Genomic DNA, 12,243 nt, shown 5'->3' with positions numbered 1-12,243 from the left:
ATTACAAAGGACTTCCTGTTTCAAAGAAGTTTTGCTAAAGCTCTGGGGCACAAATAAGCATGGAGTCACAAGGCTGACACAAAGAGAATGGTCACATAAATACAGATCCTAAGCAAACACCCACACTTGGGTCACAAAAACACAATTACAGCCACACAAAAAAAATATTTAATGGCAAAAGACAAACATTACCATTCCTTTCAAAATCTACAATAATTCCTTTGCATTTCTTCAGATCCTCATTATAGTCTTTTAAATAATCTCTACATTGCTATGAGGAATAATTTCCTGATGCATGGACCTGATCAATTCACTTCTCTGTTTTAAAACCTTCAATGGTTTCTTAATACATATTATATAAGACTCCTGAGTCTGGCATTCAAAGCCCTCTAAAATTGCTCCAGTACACTTTTCTAGATTAATTTCACCTATTTCCTCCACATAGTTTATGCTTCAAATTTAATGAAGTACATACTAATCATTTCTCTTAAAAATGTTAACAAGTTGTTGGGCTATATGAAGTGTTCAGGAGGACCTGAAACTCTGTGTGAGGACTTGCTGAGCCTTTTTCAGGGCTGTTTATCTACATTTGAGGTCCACTTTCACCCAACTCTCACCTGTGGCTCCAAGAAATTGTAGCACGTGAAACACCTATACCTCTATAAAACCGTCTTGGTAGACCTGCTAAAGCAGATTGGGGGAAACTGACAGGCTTCAAACCCATTGGTGAGTTAGGGGAATTTCTACCCCAAGCATGTGAAGACTTCCCCCACTGGAATGAGCAGATGAGAAGTGGCCAAAACAGGGGCTAGGCAGTGCTCATCTACTGCATCCCAGGTCATTGCCAGTTGTCAGCCACAGGGCTTGATGACTCAGGCAGAAAGTGAGGCAGATGACTTTGTGTAACTTTGTCTCATTTAAATCCAATTCATCCACAAGTCAAATTATCACCTGTTATGTCAATGTTCCTCTTTGAAAAATGAAAGATGAACAACAATATAGTTGCTAAAAAAAAAAAAAAAAAAAAAAAAAAAAAAAGAAAGAAAAGAAAGAAAGAAAAAAAAGGAAGGCCTTTATATAGCATTTAAGAGTAGGAACAAGAGTTGAACAGGATGAGAAACACAGAAGAATTTAGAGGAAATTAGGTAGTTCAGTAGATAAGAGTGCTGGACCTGGGGTCAGGATATGATCCCAGACACTTTCTTGTTATATGCCCCTAGACATATATTCTCAGTTTTCATGTCTATAAAATGATAATAATAGCATTTATCTTCTAGGGTTGTTGTGAGGATAAAATGAGATTTTAATATTTGTAACATGTTCTACAAATGATAGCTTTTTAAATTTGCATTGGTACTGATAAAAATAAAATGTCATCAAGAATTCACTAAACTATCAAACTAGATACAGGAATCCATTGGTTATTAAATATTTTAGAAACAAAAAAGAAAAGGTACCAGCAAACAAGAGATAAAAACATGTCACAGATGGTTTATATACCAAGAAAGTGACAACACAGTATCATATAAAAATGTATAGTCATCATCAGCAATTTTCAGAAGTGCTAATTAAAATAACTTGATAGATATATACACATACACACTCACATATTATATATTTATCATACAAGCTAAAATTAAAGTGATAAAAACAATTTCAATTTCCTGGGAGAAACAGGTAGATAGTCCAGTTAGCACTTCAATTGTTTAACCTTTCTGGAGAGTAATTTGGTATTATATAGTAAAGATCCTTCATACTCAATTCAAGATGAGGGAGGTATAATTACATAGCAGTTTATCTGAAAAAAACTAGGGTTCTGGTGGACTGAAGTAAAAACCCAATATGAGTCAGCAATGTGATATGGCAGACAAAAGAAATAATGTGACCCTGGGCTGCATTAATTTCAGGGAAGAAGGGGATGATGTTCCTTTTGTACTCTGCCTCCATAGGAATATAACTGAAATATTCACAAGTGGACTGGGCATTCACTACAATTTAAGGAGGACACTAATAATCTCAATAACATATAAGGCTTATAAGAATGGTGAGGGTCACATAATAATAGCTGATATTTTATATGTAGAAACAGACATAACTAGCTAGATAGATACACATACATGTGATTGTCTACATGTGTGATATATTTATTCATTTATGGTTTGCAAAGCCCCTTACACACATTATCTCATTTGATCCTTATTTGTTATCATTTTGTAGATGAGAAAATTGAGGCTGACAAGGTCAAGTTGTCCAGGGTTACATAGGGAGCAAATAGCAGGCAGCATTCTGAAAGAATTAAATATGCTTAGCTTAGAGAAAAGAAAATGAATGATACCTGTTTGTCCAGTATTTAAAGGGCTGTTGTGGGGGGCGAGGGTAGGGGGAAAGGGATTTTGTCCCATTGGCTTCAAGGGACAAAAGCATGAAAATGAGTGGAAGTTGTGCTTTTAGGCTTGATACTGCCAAAATTTCTAACAGGAAACCTGTCATGAAGTAAAATAGGATGCCCTGGGAGAGATTGGGTCCCCCCCCCCTTATGGGAGGGCACTTTGTCTTCAAGCCAGAGTCACTGGTAAAGTACATTACTGTCTTTTGGGTAGAAGCTGAATTAGATGGCTTTTGAAGTTCCTTGCATCTTTTAAAAATCTTGTGATTCTGAATAATTTCATTTGGACATAAAGTATCTCTAAGAAAGTAACCTCAAAAGGGAGCAAAGCAATTTATACAATGATATTTATTATAACATTGTTTATAAAAATGAAACTAGAAAGAATCTAGGTGCCCAACAAAAGGGAGAAGGAACACCTTATCTATCTTGTAATACAACAAAAGAATACTAACTTGGAAGTTAGAGGAGCCGAGTTCAAATTCTACTTTTGCTCCTCACTACTTGTATAACCATTTGCAACTCATTTAAGTTCCCTGGGTCTCAGTTTCCTCATCTATTAAATAAGAGAGTTGTAGTGGCTGGTCTGAGGACGTTCCTTCTAGCTTTAGATTTGAGACTATGACCATAAAAGCATTAAAAATTACAAATACACTACTATCAATAATTGAAGTGTTACACAAAAAAGACCGGCCACAAAAAAGTCAATGCCAAATATATGTCTGATTAAAAACAAAAACTAAATATTCAGATAAATTTTATTCCCAATATCACAAACCACTTGTGAGAAGCATGGCTTTCTTGTTTAATTGTTTTTTTTGCTATCAAAAAATATTTCAAAACTTGGAATAATTAAAATGTATAGATACTTCACAATAATTCTCAGTTTTTATTTCTAGGATTAGAGATATACAGTTGGAAGTAATCAAAGAGTCATCTAACACTACTACCCTTTCATTTTATAAATAAAGTGAAAGTCAGAAAGATTAATTGAATTGCCCAAGGTCTTAATAAGGGACAGGCAAATCTTATTCCAAATTTAGTGTACTTTCTTCTATAAAGAACAGATGGTATTCAGGAGGCTTGTTTTAATTCATTGCCTTTTTACTTTAAAATTCCATTTTATGATTTTATAATTTTACTAGAATAGCACTGTAGTGCAGTGTAATGAATTGCTGGATTTAGAATTAATGAATGAGAGGTTAGGACTTTGCTTCCGCTCTTCATGAAGTATGTGACAATGGGAAGAGGAAAGAAAGGGAATATCTATTTCTATAATGCCTACTAAGTGCTAAGCACTGTACCAAGCAATTAATATATACATACATATATATAGAGGTGGATGCTATTATCCCCCATTTTACACTTGAGAAAATGAAAGCAAACAAAAGTTAAATGACTTACCCAGTCACAGAGCTATGAAATGTGAAGACAAATTTGTTAGTTTGATCACCACAATGACAAATCATGATTCCAGAGGACCAAAAATGAAGCACAATTTCATTCTCATGACAAAGAAATGTTGGACTCAAAATGCAAAATGAGAAATAAATTTTTGGACAGAGCCAATGGGGGAATTTGCTTTACTTATCTGTGCATGTTTGTTGAAACTGCATTGTTTTTCACTGTTTTCAGTGGTAAGGGAGGAGTGAGAGAGGAAATTTGTATTAATTAAAAATAAAATAAAATTTAAGTGAAAAAATATACCTAAACTGCTGTAGCAAGACTATCTCTTAAAAATGCTAAAAATCCTACTTCTTTAACAAAACCTTCCTAATAGTTAATTATTTTATTGCCCCACCTACTTAGAAAAGTAAAGACAAGACTTTACACAAACAGCTAATATGCAATTTAATTATATGGGCATCTATTACACAAAATATACATTTAATTGTAAGCTAAAGGGCTTGGTGATATGCAAAGTTATCTTTGACAGTAATGTCCTTCCAATGTTTCTCTGGATAAAGAACTCCTAAGTTTAGCTCCTAAATTAAAGCCTATTCTACCTTTTTGTTCAGGTGGATACTGGATATAAGTGGATAGTCTGAATTCAATAAATTAAATTCAACAAAGATTTTTTTTTTTAGGTATATGCTATGGGGATATCAATGGGAGAGGCTCTGTGAAATCAAAGAGGGAACCAACAGGCCTTGACTTCAAGCTCTTCTGAAGCATATAACATGGATTTAAGGAATACAAAGCATATAAAGAATAACCAAAAATAATTAATATAAGGAAATGAGGCATCAGGAAAGACATTATATAAAAAGTAGCTCCTGCATTGTAAAAATGAGGCAAAAGCCACTTTTGAAATCTGAGGTATCCAAATAATTATCCTAATTTTTCTATTATATTACTGGTCAAAATGTAACCGCTTTATACATCTACAGGCTTTGCTCCAGAGACTGAAGCTTTTAGGATCAGATTTAGAGAGGAGATCTCAGAGGTCACCAAGTCCAACTCTCTCCTTTTTAATATGAGAAAACTAATACCTAAAGAGGAATTCTCACCAAATCAAGTTCAATTATTGTTCAGCTATTTTCAGTCATGTCTGACTCTCCTATGACCTCATTTAGGGTTTTCTTGGCAAACATACTGGAAAGGTTTGCCATTTCCTTAACCAGTTTATTTTTACAGATTTTTACAGGAAACTGAAGCAAACAGGATTAGATTAAGTGACTTGGTCAGGAGCTCCATCAATTTTGCCACCTAGATGCCAGCAATGCAGGAGCTTAAGTCCAAATTTAGGTCTGACTCCAGATGCAACATTTTAGCTTACTGTAGCAGCAGGCTTCTCCTTATGTGAAGGAGGCTTTAAAGGGGCCTGGAGTGGAGCCTTATTTTTGGTACCACCAACATTATTCAATCAGGTCTGATTATCCTTTAAACAAAAGGCAAGACAATAAAATAATGGGACTGATTGCCTCCTGAACTGAGTCCAAAGGTTAAATTCCAAAAGAATTCTTAAGAAAATGTTTTTACATCTGCATCATACTTAATGTATATAGTTTTCTAAGACAGTTGCTTCTGAAGGAAAATACTCATCTGAACATGAGTTCTGATGTTTTTCCTCAATTCATAGATGTTTCTCCTACATCATATACAAAATACTACAAAATCCTCAAATAACATTTTTCAAGTTATATAGATGTAACTAACACTATGCTCAAATATGAGTAATTTAATATTCACTTATTGTCCACACCAAAGGCTAATGATTGATCCTGACTCACCTAAACTGTTCCACTTTAAAGGAGTATTAAACAGTCAGTAAGCTTTTCATTATGAAAATGAGCTGGAGCTGGCAATTAATTAATTCTTGCCTATTTTTCTACCATCAGCCCAGTGAAGTAGCCCTATTTTCACTTTAGATCCTTAAATAAGAATGAATATTGTTTTAGCATAATTTGTTTGCACTAATTAACATAATTCCTATTTTATACTGTTTTGCCATCAATTTGAAACCCAGACAAGTCAAATAATGGAGAAAATAAATTCCCCTATCTATGATCTTTTCTTATTTCCAGCCTTCACTCCTCAGAAGAGAGTTAATGTTAAGTGACTTGTCCATAGGATCGTGAAGCTAGCAAATGTCTGAGACAAGATTTAAACTAAGGTTTTCCTCACTCCAAGTTCACTTTATTCACTAGGCCACCTACCTACCTACTTCTACTGTTTACCAGTAGGTGGTCAGCCTGTAAGTGCTTAGATATCATTCCTGGAATAAGTAACTCCCAAGTCAACTCTGAGATCTTTCAGAGAGCACTTAACTTGTATATTATCTCCCTAAAAGAAACTTTGATTGTCAATAAATGCTATGACCTACTCTCCTTCTTTTAGGGTTTTATTATTGGCCAAATTGCTAAAGGTAATTTAAAACTATTTTTAAAAGTCTTGGTGAGATCTCTAGGTCCCATTAGTTTCCACTTTTCAGTGAGAACTGGTGAGAAAACACATACCTAACCCAACTATTTTTTTTAGTTGTGCAGGTAGTGGTGTATGAAAATGAAGCTGGAAGTCTTTAAGAGTCTAGGTCAGGCTTAGGATCCTTGCACATTAAAATGTTACATATTTTTAAAATATATACATGTAACTAATTCAATATCATTGATTTCCTTGGTAATGTTGTATATTTTATTTTATACATTGTTCTGAGAAATGGCCCACAAGCCTGGGGGGGGAAGGGAGGAGAGGAGAGAAGAAACAAAAGGCTATAAGAACCTAACTTGGAAGGCAAAAAAGAATTTTTAAAAGTTTACTTTCTTTAAGTCCTAAGTAATGAAATGGCAATTCTTTAATGGTCTGTATAAGAAGTTCTTAACTGGTTTCCTTTGTAATTCTAAACATTTTATTTTATGCATTTAAATCATTATTCTGAGGGGTCCATAATGTACACATAATAATACACATATAAGGAAAACAACAGATATACCATATTCCAGCTTGTGACAATCAAAAGATACATACATATAATGAGATATACACATATGCACAGGTATTACTCACACATGCTGGGCAATAATAGGATTAATTAAACCTTTACTATATACTGGACACTGTGCTCTGTGTAATCAAGGCACTAGAACTAAGAACTGAGAAAGGGCTATAGCAGGTGGAATTTTAGCTGGGTTTTGAAAGAAGTCAGGGAAGCCAGAAGGCGGAAATTAGGAGCATTCCAGGAACAGGCAGAGCTAAGCAAAACGCCCTGAGTTAGGAAGATGCAGTATCTTGCTGGAGGAACAGCGATATGTGACATAATGTAAAAGCAAACTTTAAAGCGCTATATTCCTATTATATTATTAGTGTCACTAAACTGTCAAAGAGTCCATGACAAAAAAAGGGGGGGGGAGCCAATTACTCCTAATGCAGCATGATGGTCAATTAATTTTTAAAAACACCTTTAAAAAACTTATGCCTTAATTAAAAATATTTAACTCAAGGTCACAATTTGAATACAAAATGAGTTGTCTGCTACGAAAGACCAGAATGTATTATTTGCCAACTTCACTAGCTTGGAGATCTTTCCCTCATTCATTGCCATTTCACCCCTGCCCCCAAGTTATAACGCAGCTTTTGTAAAGTCACCACCACCAAGAAGTAGATTCAGCTCAAGGTAGGGGGTTCAACCGCGTGTCTCATTCCATGGTCAGGGCCAGGCAAGGGAGAGACCTTGGTGGATATGGAGGGGTGAAAGATGAAAAGGGAGGGGGCTCATGGGACCAAGAGAGGACGGGATGGAGGACAGAGGGACGAGATGGAGGGAGGGGATAAAGGAGAGGAGAACAGAGAGAGGACGGCAAAGAGGACGGTCCTTTTATGATGGGGGCGGGGGACAGCAAGTGAGGATGGAGCTTCGCCGTCCACAATTAAAGCAGGGAAACACCCTATCTCTTTCCAAGCGGGGCAACACCACAGCCTCCGGAAGCTCAAGATAGGCCTAGGGTCCTCTGAGAGTCCAGGGAGGGGGAGACCACGTGCCCTTTTTGCCTTTCCCAGAACGGAATGACATCTCCCCTCCACATGGAACCCCAAGCCCCTCGGATCCTCCGGGCGATTCACCCAGGGAAACTCGTGGAGCTAACATCGCCCTTTTAAGAAATGAGGTGGTTGGGGGGGGCGGGGAGGAAGAGTCCGGCCGCAGCAGCGCGGGGTCCCACCAGCTGCAGAGGCAGAGCTCCGGCGGCGGAGGGCAGAGGACCAAACGCCGCCCCCGCCGTCGGATGCCTCTATCGCGGCTGGATTGCACCCTCCACGAAGCGTCCGGAGGGAACGGGGCTCAGGGCAGGGTGGGGAAGCGAACAGAGCCGCGAGGATGCGCGGGCGGCGCCTGACTCCCCGGCGGAGTCGCCTCCGCGGAGGGAGACGGGAAGCGAACAACATGGCGACGTCGCGCTATGGCGCACCTAAGACCGAGAAAGCCCCGGCCGCCGCCCGCGCGGAGGGGGTCGAGCCCCCGGGGGAGGGAGCAAGGGCTCGCCGCGGGTGAGAAGTCTGCCCTCCCCCCTCCCCCTGCGTCCCGCCAGTCTCCCCTCCTCTCTTCTGGCCTAACTGAGGAGAGAGAGGGAAAGAAACGGGGAGGAGAAAGGGAAAGACAAAAAAAAGTTTTATTTTTAGCCCTTGAAAAATGGCGGGAACTGAGCCCCCTTTTTAAAAACTTAGCCCCAGAGAGGCGGCCCTCGCGCGCCTCCTCCCCTCCCCCCGGGGCCGCGCCCTCCTCCCGGTGCCCCCCCCTCCCGCTGGGATGGAGGAGGGATTTCCCCTCCCCCTAGTCCGTCCCCGCCTTCCTCCCTCCCTCAGCACTTGTGGTTCGGTCCCCACCGCCTCCGAGGCAGCGGGTTAATGGGGAGTATGTACGGGGTGGGGGTGGGGGTAGTTACCCTCGCCCTCCTGCCCAGCCTCAAAACTCGCTTCAGCCCTCTCCCCACCGTAGCTCGCCCCATCCAGGGCTTCTCCGACACCTCCCCCCACCAAAGAGCCCCAGGGGCGAGTCGGAGCTTTCCGCTCCCCGCATCCTGGAGAGAGGCGACCAACATGGCTCCCAGCGTTACACAATTCCCCCAGCCCAACCCAGCGCGGCCCGGGCCCGGTACTCGCACCCCTGCCGGCCGGGAAGATGCCAGCGAGGCGGGAGGATAAAAGTTTGTTCCCCATCCTCCTCCCGCTCCCCCGAGGGCTCCAGCTCCGGGCGGACGGGAGGGCGGCGGGGCCCAGGCAGCGCCGAAAGAGTTAATCGCTCGTCGGATCCCCAGCCTGAGCGGACCGCCGGGCGAGCCTGCACCCGGCGGCCGGGAGGGAGAGGAAGAGGGCAAAACGCCCTCCGCACCTCGCTCCCGCCGGGGTCCAAAGCACCTGCCCCCCCCAGCCCGGCCGCCCCCCCCATGTGGTCCCCATTACATGCAGGTCCTGAGGGTGGGCGCAGAGGGGGATTCCGGCGGGGGCGGGGGCACCGCTTACATCCGACGGGGTCCGGTTCCTCAGCTCCAGGTGGATCCTCCTCTTCATGTCTACGTTTCTCGGCCCCCCCTCTTCAAACTAACTTTCCGGGGGCAGGAGGGGGGAGAGGAGGGGCTCGGTCCTCGGGAGAATGAACTGTCCAAAGGCGAGTCCTTGAGGGAGAGAGGGAGGGCCCTGCCGGCTTCTCTTCCCCCCCGAAGGAACGCGCGAGCGGAGCCCCAAAGCCCGAGTTACTCACAAGAGCGAAGCGAAACCATGGAGGGAAAAGGGGACTGGAGAGCGGCTGTGGTGGCCTCGCTACCGCCGCCCCCGGCCGAAAGCGGCACCGCGCTTAAACAGGCAACGCGGCAGCACAGAGGCGGGCGGGCGGCCGCGGAGCGGCGCAGCGCAGCCAGGCACCCGGGGCACACAAGGACGAGGCCGCCCGAGACGCGAGGGGGGTCGAGGAGGAGGAGGAGCGTTAGCGGCTCGGCCGAAAGCGCTGAGCCGGGCTCCGCTTCCTTTTCCCCACTGCCCCGACCGCGCCTGGGGTGGGGGATGCTAGGGGTTCCCGGGGGAGGGCGGAAGCGGGGGATGGGCGAGGATGGATAGGTGGACCGATAGACATGTGTGTATGTCTGTATGATATACCCACGTGGCGTGTCCTAAAAGTCTTAAGGAGATAGCTTAAAACTGCCTACTTATGTAAGTACACATGTGTTACCTCTGAGGAAAGAATCAGGCTCCTAAGCGTCCGATCTAATCATTTTCCACTGGAGAAAATTAGGGAATCTGGTAGGGAACCGGGAAAAGTGATTGATCATGTTCCCCGCCCGCCGGCCCCTACCCCCACTTGACATCTACGTCTGTGTGGCACGCTAGTAAAATTTTAAGGAATAATTTCAAAGGGAGAACTGGAAATGTGAAGCATATTAAAGTCGAACTACGTTTTCTCGTCTCCCTGCCTCACCCAGCTGGATGAGTCGGATCTGGGAGGAGATCAATAAAACAGCTGCACCCGTCGTCTGAGTAACAGAAAAGGAGCCGACTGCGAGAGAGGGAAATCTGTACTGTTATCTCCTTTACTTTAGTTGTGGGATGTTCAATAAAGAAACCAGATTTGGGATTGTGTGTGTGTGGCTCCACGTTTTATTTCACAATTCAGAATCGTTTTCTGTCTCAGACAATAATGTAATGTGAAAGCCGAGTTGTGTGTTTAAATCTTTTACAACTAAAATTATAGTACAAGGTTATTGCTATTTTTTTTCCAGAACTGACAAGCGTAAAGTTCTGTGTTTTACAGGCTACGTGTAACGCAAAAAAAGAGGCACTGGAGCAGATACTCTAACAGGTGGTTAGGATGCCAAACGTAATGACTTCCTTCCCTGAGTCAAGCACAAAGCATGTCTCATGGTTTTATATGAACCTCTCAAATACTCTTTCTTGGTTTTTAATCTGCCAGAAACAAAATCGGTTATTTTATAGATATCAATAGCATTTGAGATGAATTTAAATATTTTTAGCTATCGTTTTGAGAATAAGAAGATACTTATGATCGATCTAAGGATTCATTTTAATTTTCTATGGAGCATGTTACTGTGCTCATTGGCTTTTTATCGTGCAAGGTCAGCGTCACTTTGTTTTCTTCAACATTAACAATGGAAGTGATATAAAGAATAAAATTGACATAAAATATATAACGAAATTATGTTTCAATGTAATCTAACTTAAGGAGTGGCACTGAAATTACTGTACAATTATTTAAAATGGAGGATTCTGTTTAAATACAAATACATTTGGTAAGAGTGCATTCATGCATTGAACAAGTACAGCATTTATTGAGTGAAATGAATTGAATACTCTGCTTTTGCACTGTGCCAGGAACTGAGAAATGTACAAAAGAAGTTGAAGATTTAGTCCTTGGCTCACAAGAAACAATTAATATAAAGAAGCACTATATGTGCATAATGAAATAGTACAGACAATTAGTACTATTAAGCTCCATAAGAGGAGGGAGATAAGAGTTAAAGTAGTAGTTCACTTAGAGAAAGTGAAGACTTCAATAGTTTTAGATCTGAAAGGTAATTGAGATGGAATAGTACCTGATCCACCACTTCTACTCCCACCTCTCCCCCAGTTTTACAAATGAGGAAACTGATCCAAATTGGTGAATTGTGATTTACTGAAAGTCACACTGCTGCATACTGGCAGAGGCAGAGCTAGAAACATTTTGTGACCTTGACTTTGTTTCTTCCAAGTAAAGAGGTCTCTAAGGCCCCTTCCCTTGCTAGATTGATTGATTATGTAAGACTTGTGCCTATGAAGAGAGAGGATAAGATAGATTTCTGCAATACAGGATTAGTGATCTTCCCCTCTAAATACTATAATCCTATCAAAGTCTACCTCCTCAGCTTCCAAGAAAGGCCCTTACATAGTCACAAAACATTTCTTAAATAGTCAAAAAAACTGCCTGGAGTTCTGGAATTGCTTGGTATTTTTACTGTCTTCTATTTCTGTGTAGAAGCAGCATCCAACAAAATCTGTCTTTTTGGAGGGCAATATTTACTTTAGGGGTTTTTAACTTTTTTTTGGTTAGGGACCCCTTTGGCAGTCTGGTGGAGACTATTAACCTTTCCTCAGAATGTTTTCAAATATATAAAATAAAATTCATAGGATTATGAAGGAAACCAACTGATTTATTTAAAATCATTTCTTTTCTCAGACAAGCTCAAACTCAGATATCTAATCATGTTCAAGAATCTCTGATCCAACTGAAGTAGCTTTTGGATGGCCTGGGTCCCATACAGCAAAAGAAGCAAAGCAACTTTAAAGTTTAGCATCTCTCAAGGAAATCCAAATTGCTTCTCTGCATTTACAACTAGTTCCAGAGTCTGAAGGAAATTCTGAAATATTTTGAAGACAGG

The 12,243-nt window shown here is 41.4% G+C and overlaps 1 protein-coding gene across 2 annotated transcripts in view; it reads right to left on the bottom strand.

The window, feature by feature from the left end:
* ANP32B (acidic nuclear phosphoprotein 32 family member B) overlaps positions 1-9,857 on the bottom strand; it is a 32,775-nt gene extending 22,918 nt beyond the window's left edge. The window contains exon 1 of one of the 2 annotated variants that reach the window (XM_074281834.1): positions 9,341-9,857. In XM_074281834.1, coding sequence (XP_074137935.1) covers positions 9,341-9,388 — 48 coding nt within the window. In that variant the 5' untranslated portion in view covers positions 9,389-9,857. Of the gene's footprint in view, positions 1-9,280 lie in introns of both variants that reach the window. The other variant, XM_074281833.1, reaches the window with a different exon arrangement.
* Between the last annotated feature and the right edge of the window lie 2,386 nt (positions 9,858-12,243).

The sequence above is a fragment of the Sminthopsis crassicaudata genome, chromosome 1 (assembly GCF_048593235.1).
Source record: "Sminthopsis crassicaudata isolate SCR6 chromosome 1, ASM4859323v1, whole genome shotgun sequence".
Taxonomy (NCBI): domain Eukaryota; kingdom Metazoa; phylum Chordata; class Mammalia; order Dasyuromorphia; family Dasyuridae; genus Sminthopsis; species Sminthopsis crassicaudata.
This window is presented reverse-complemented; position numbering and strand designations above follow the sequence as displayed.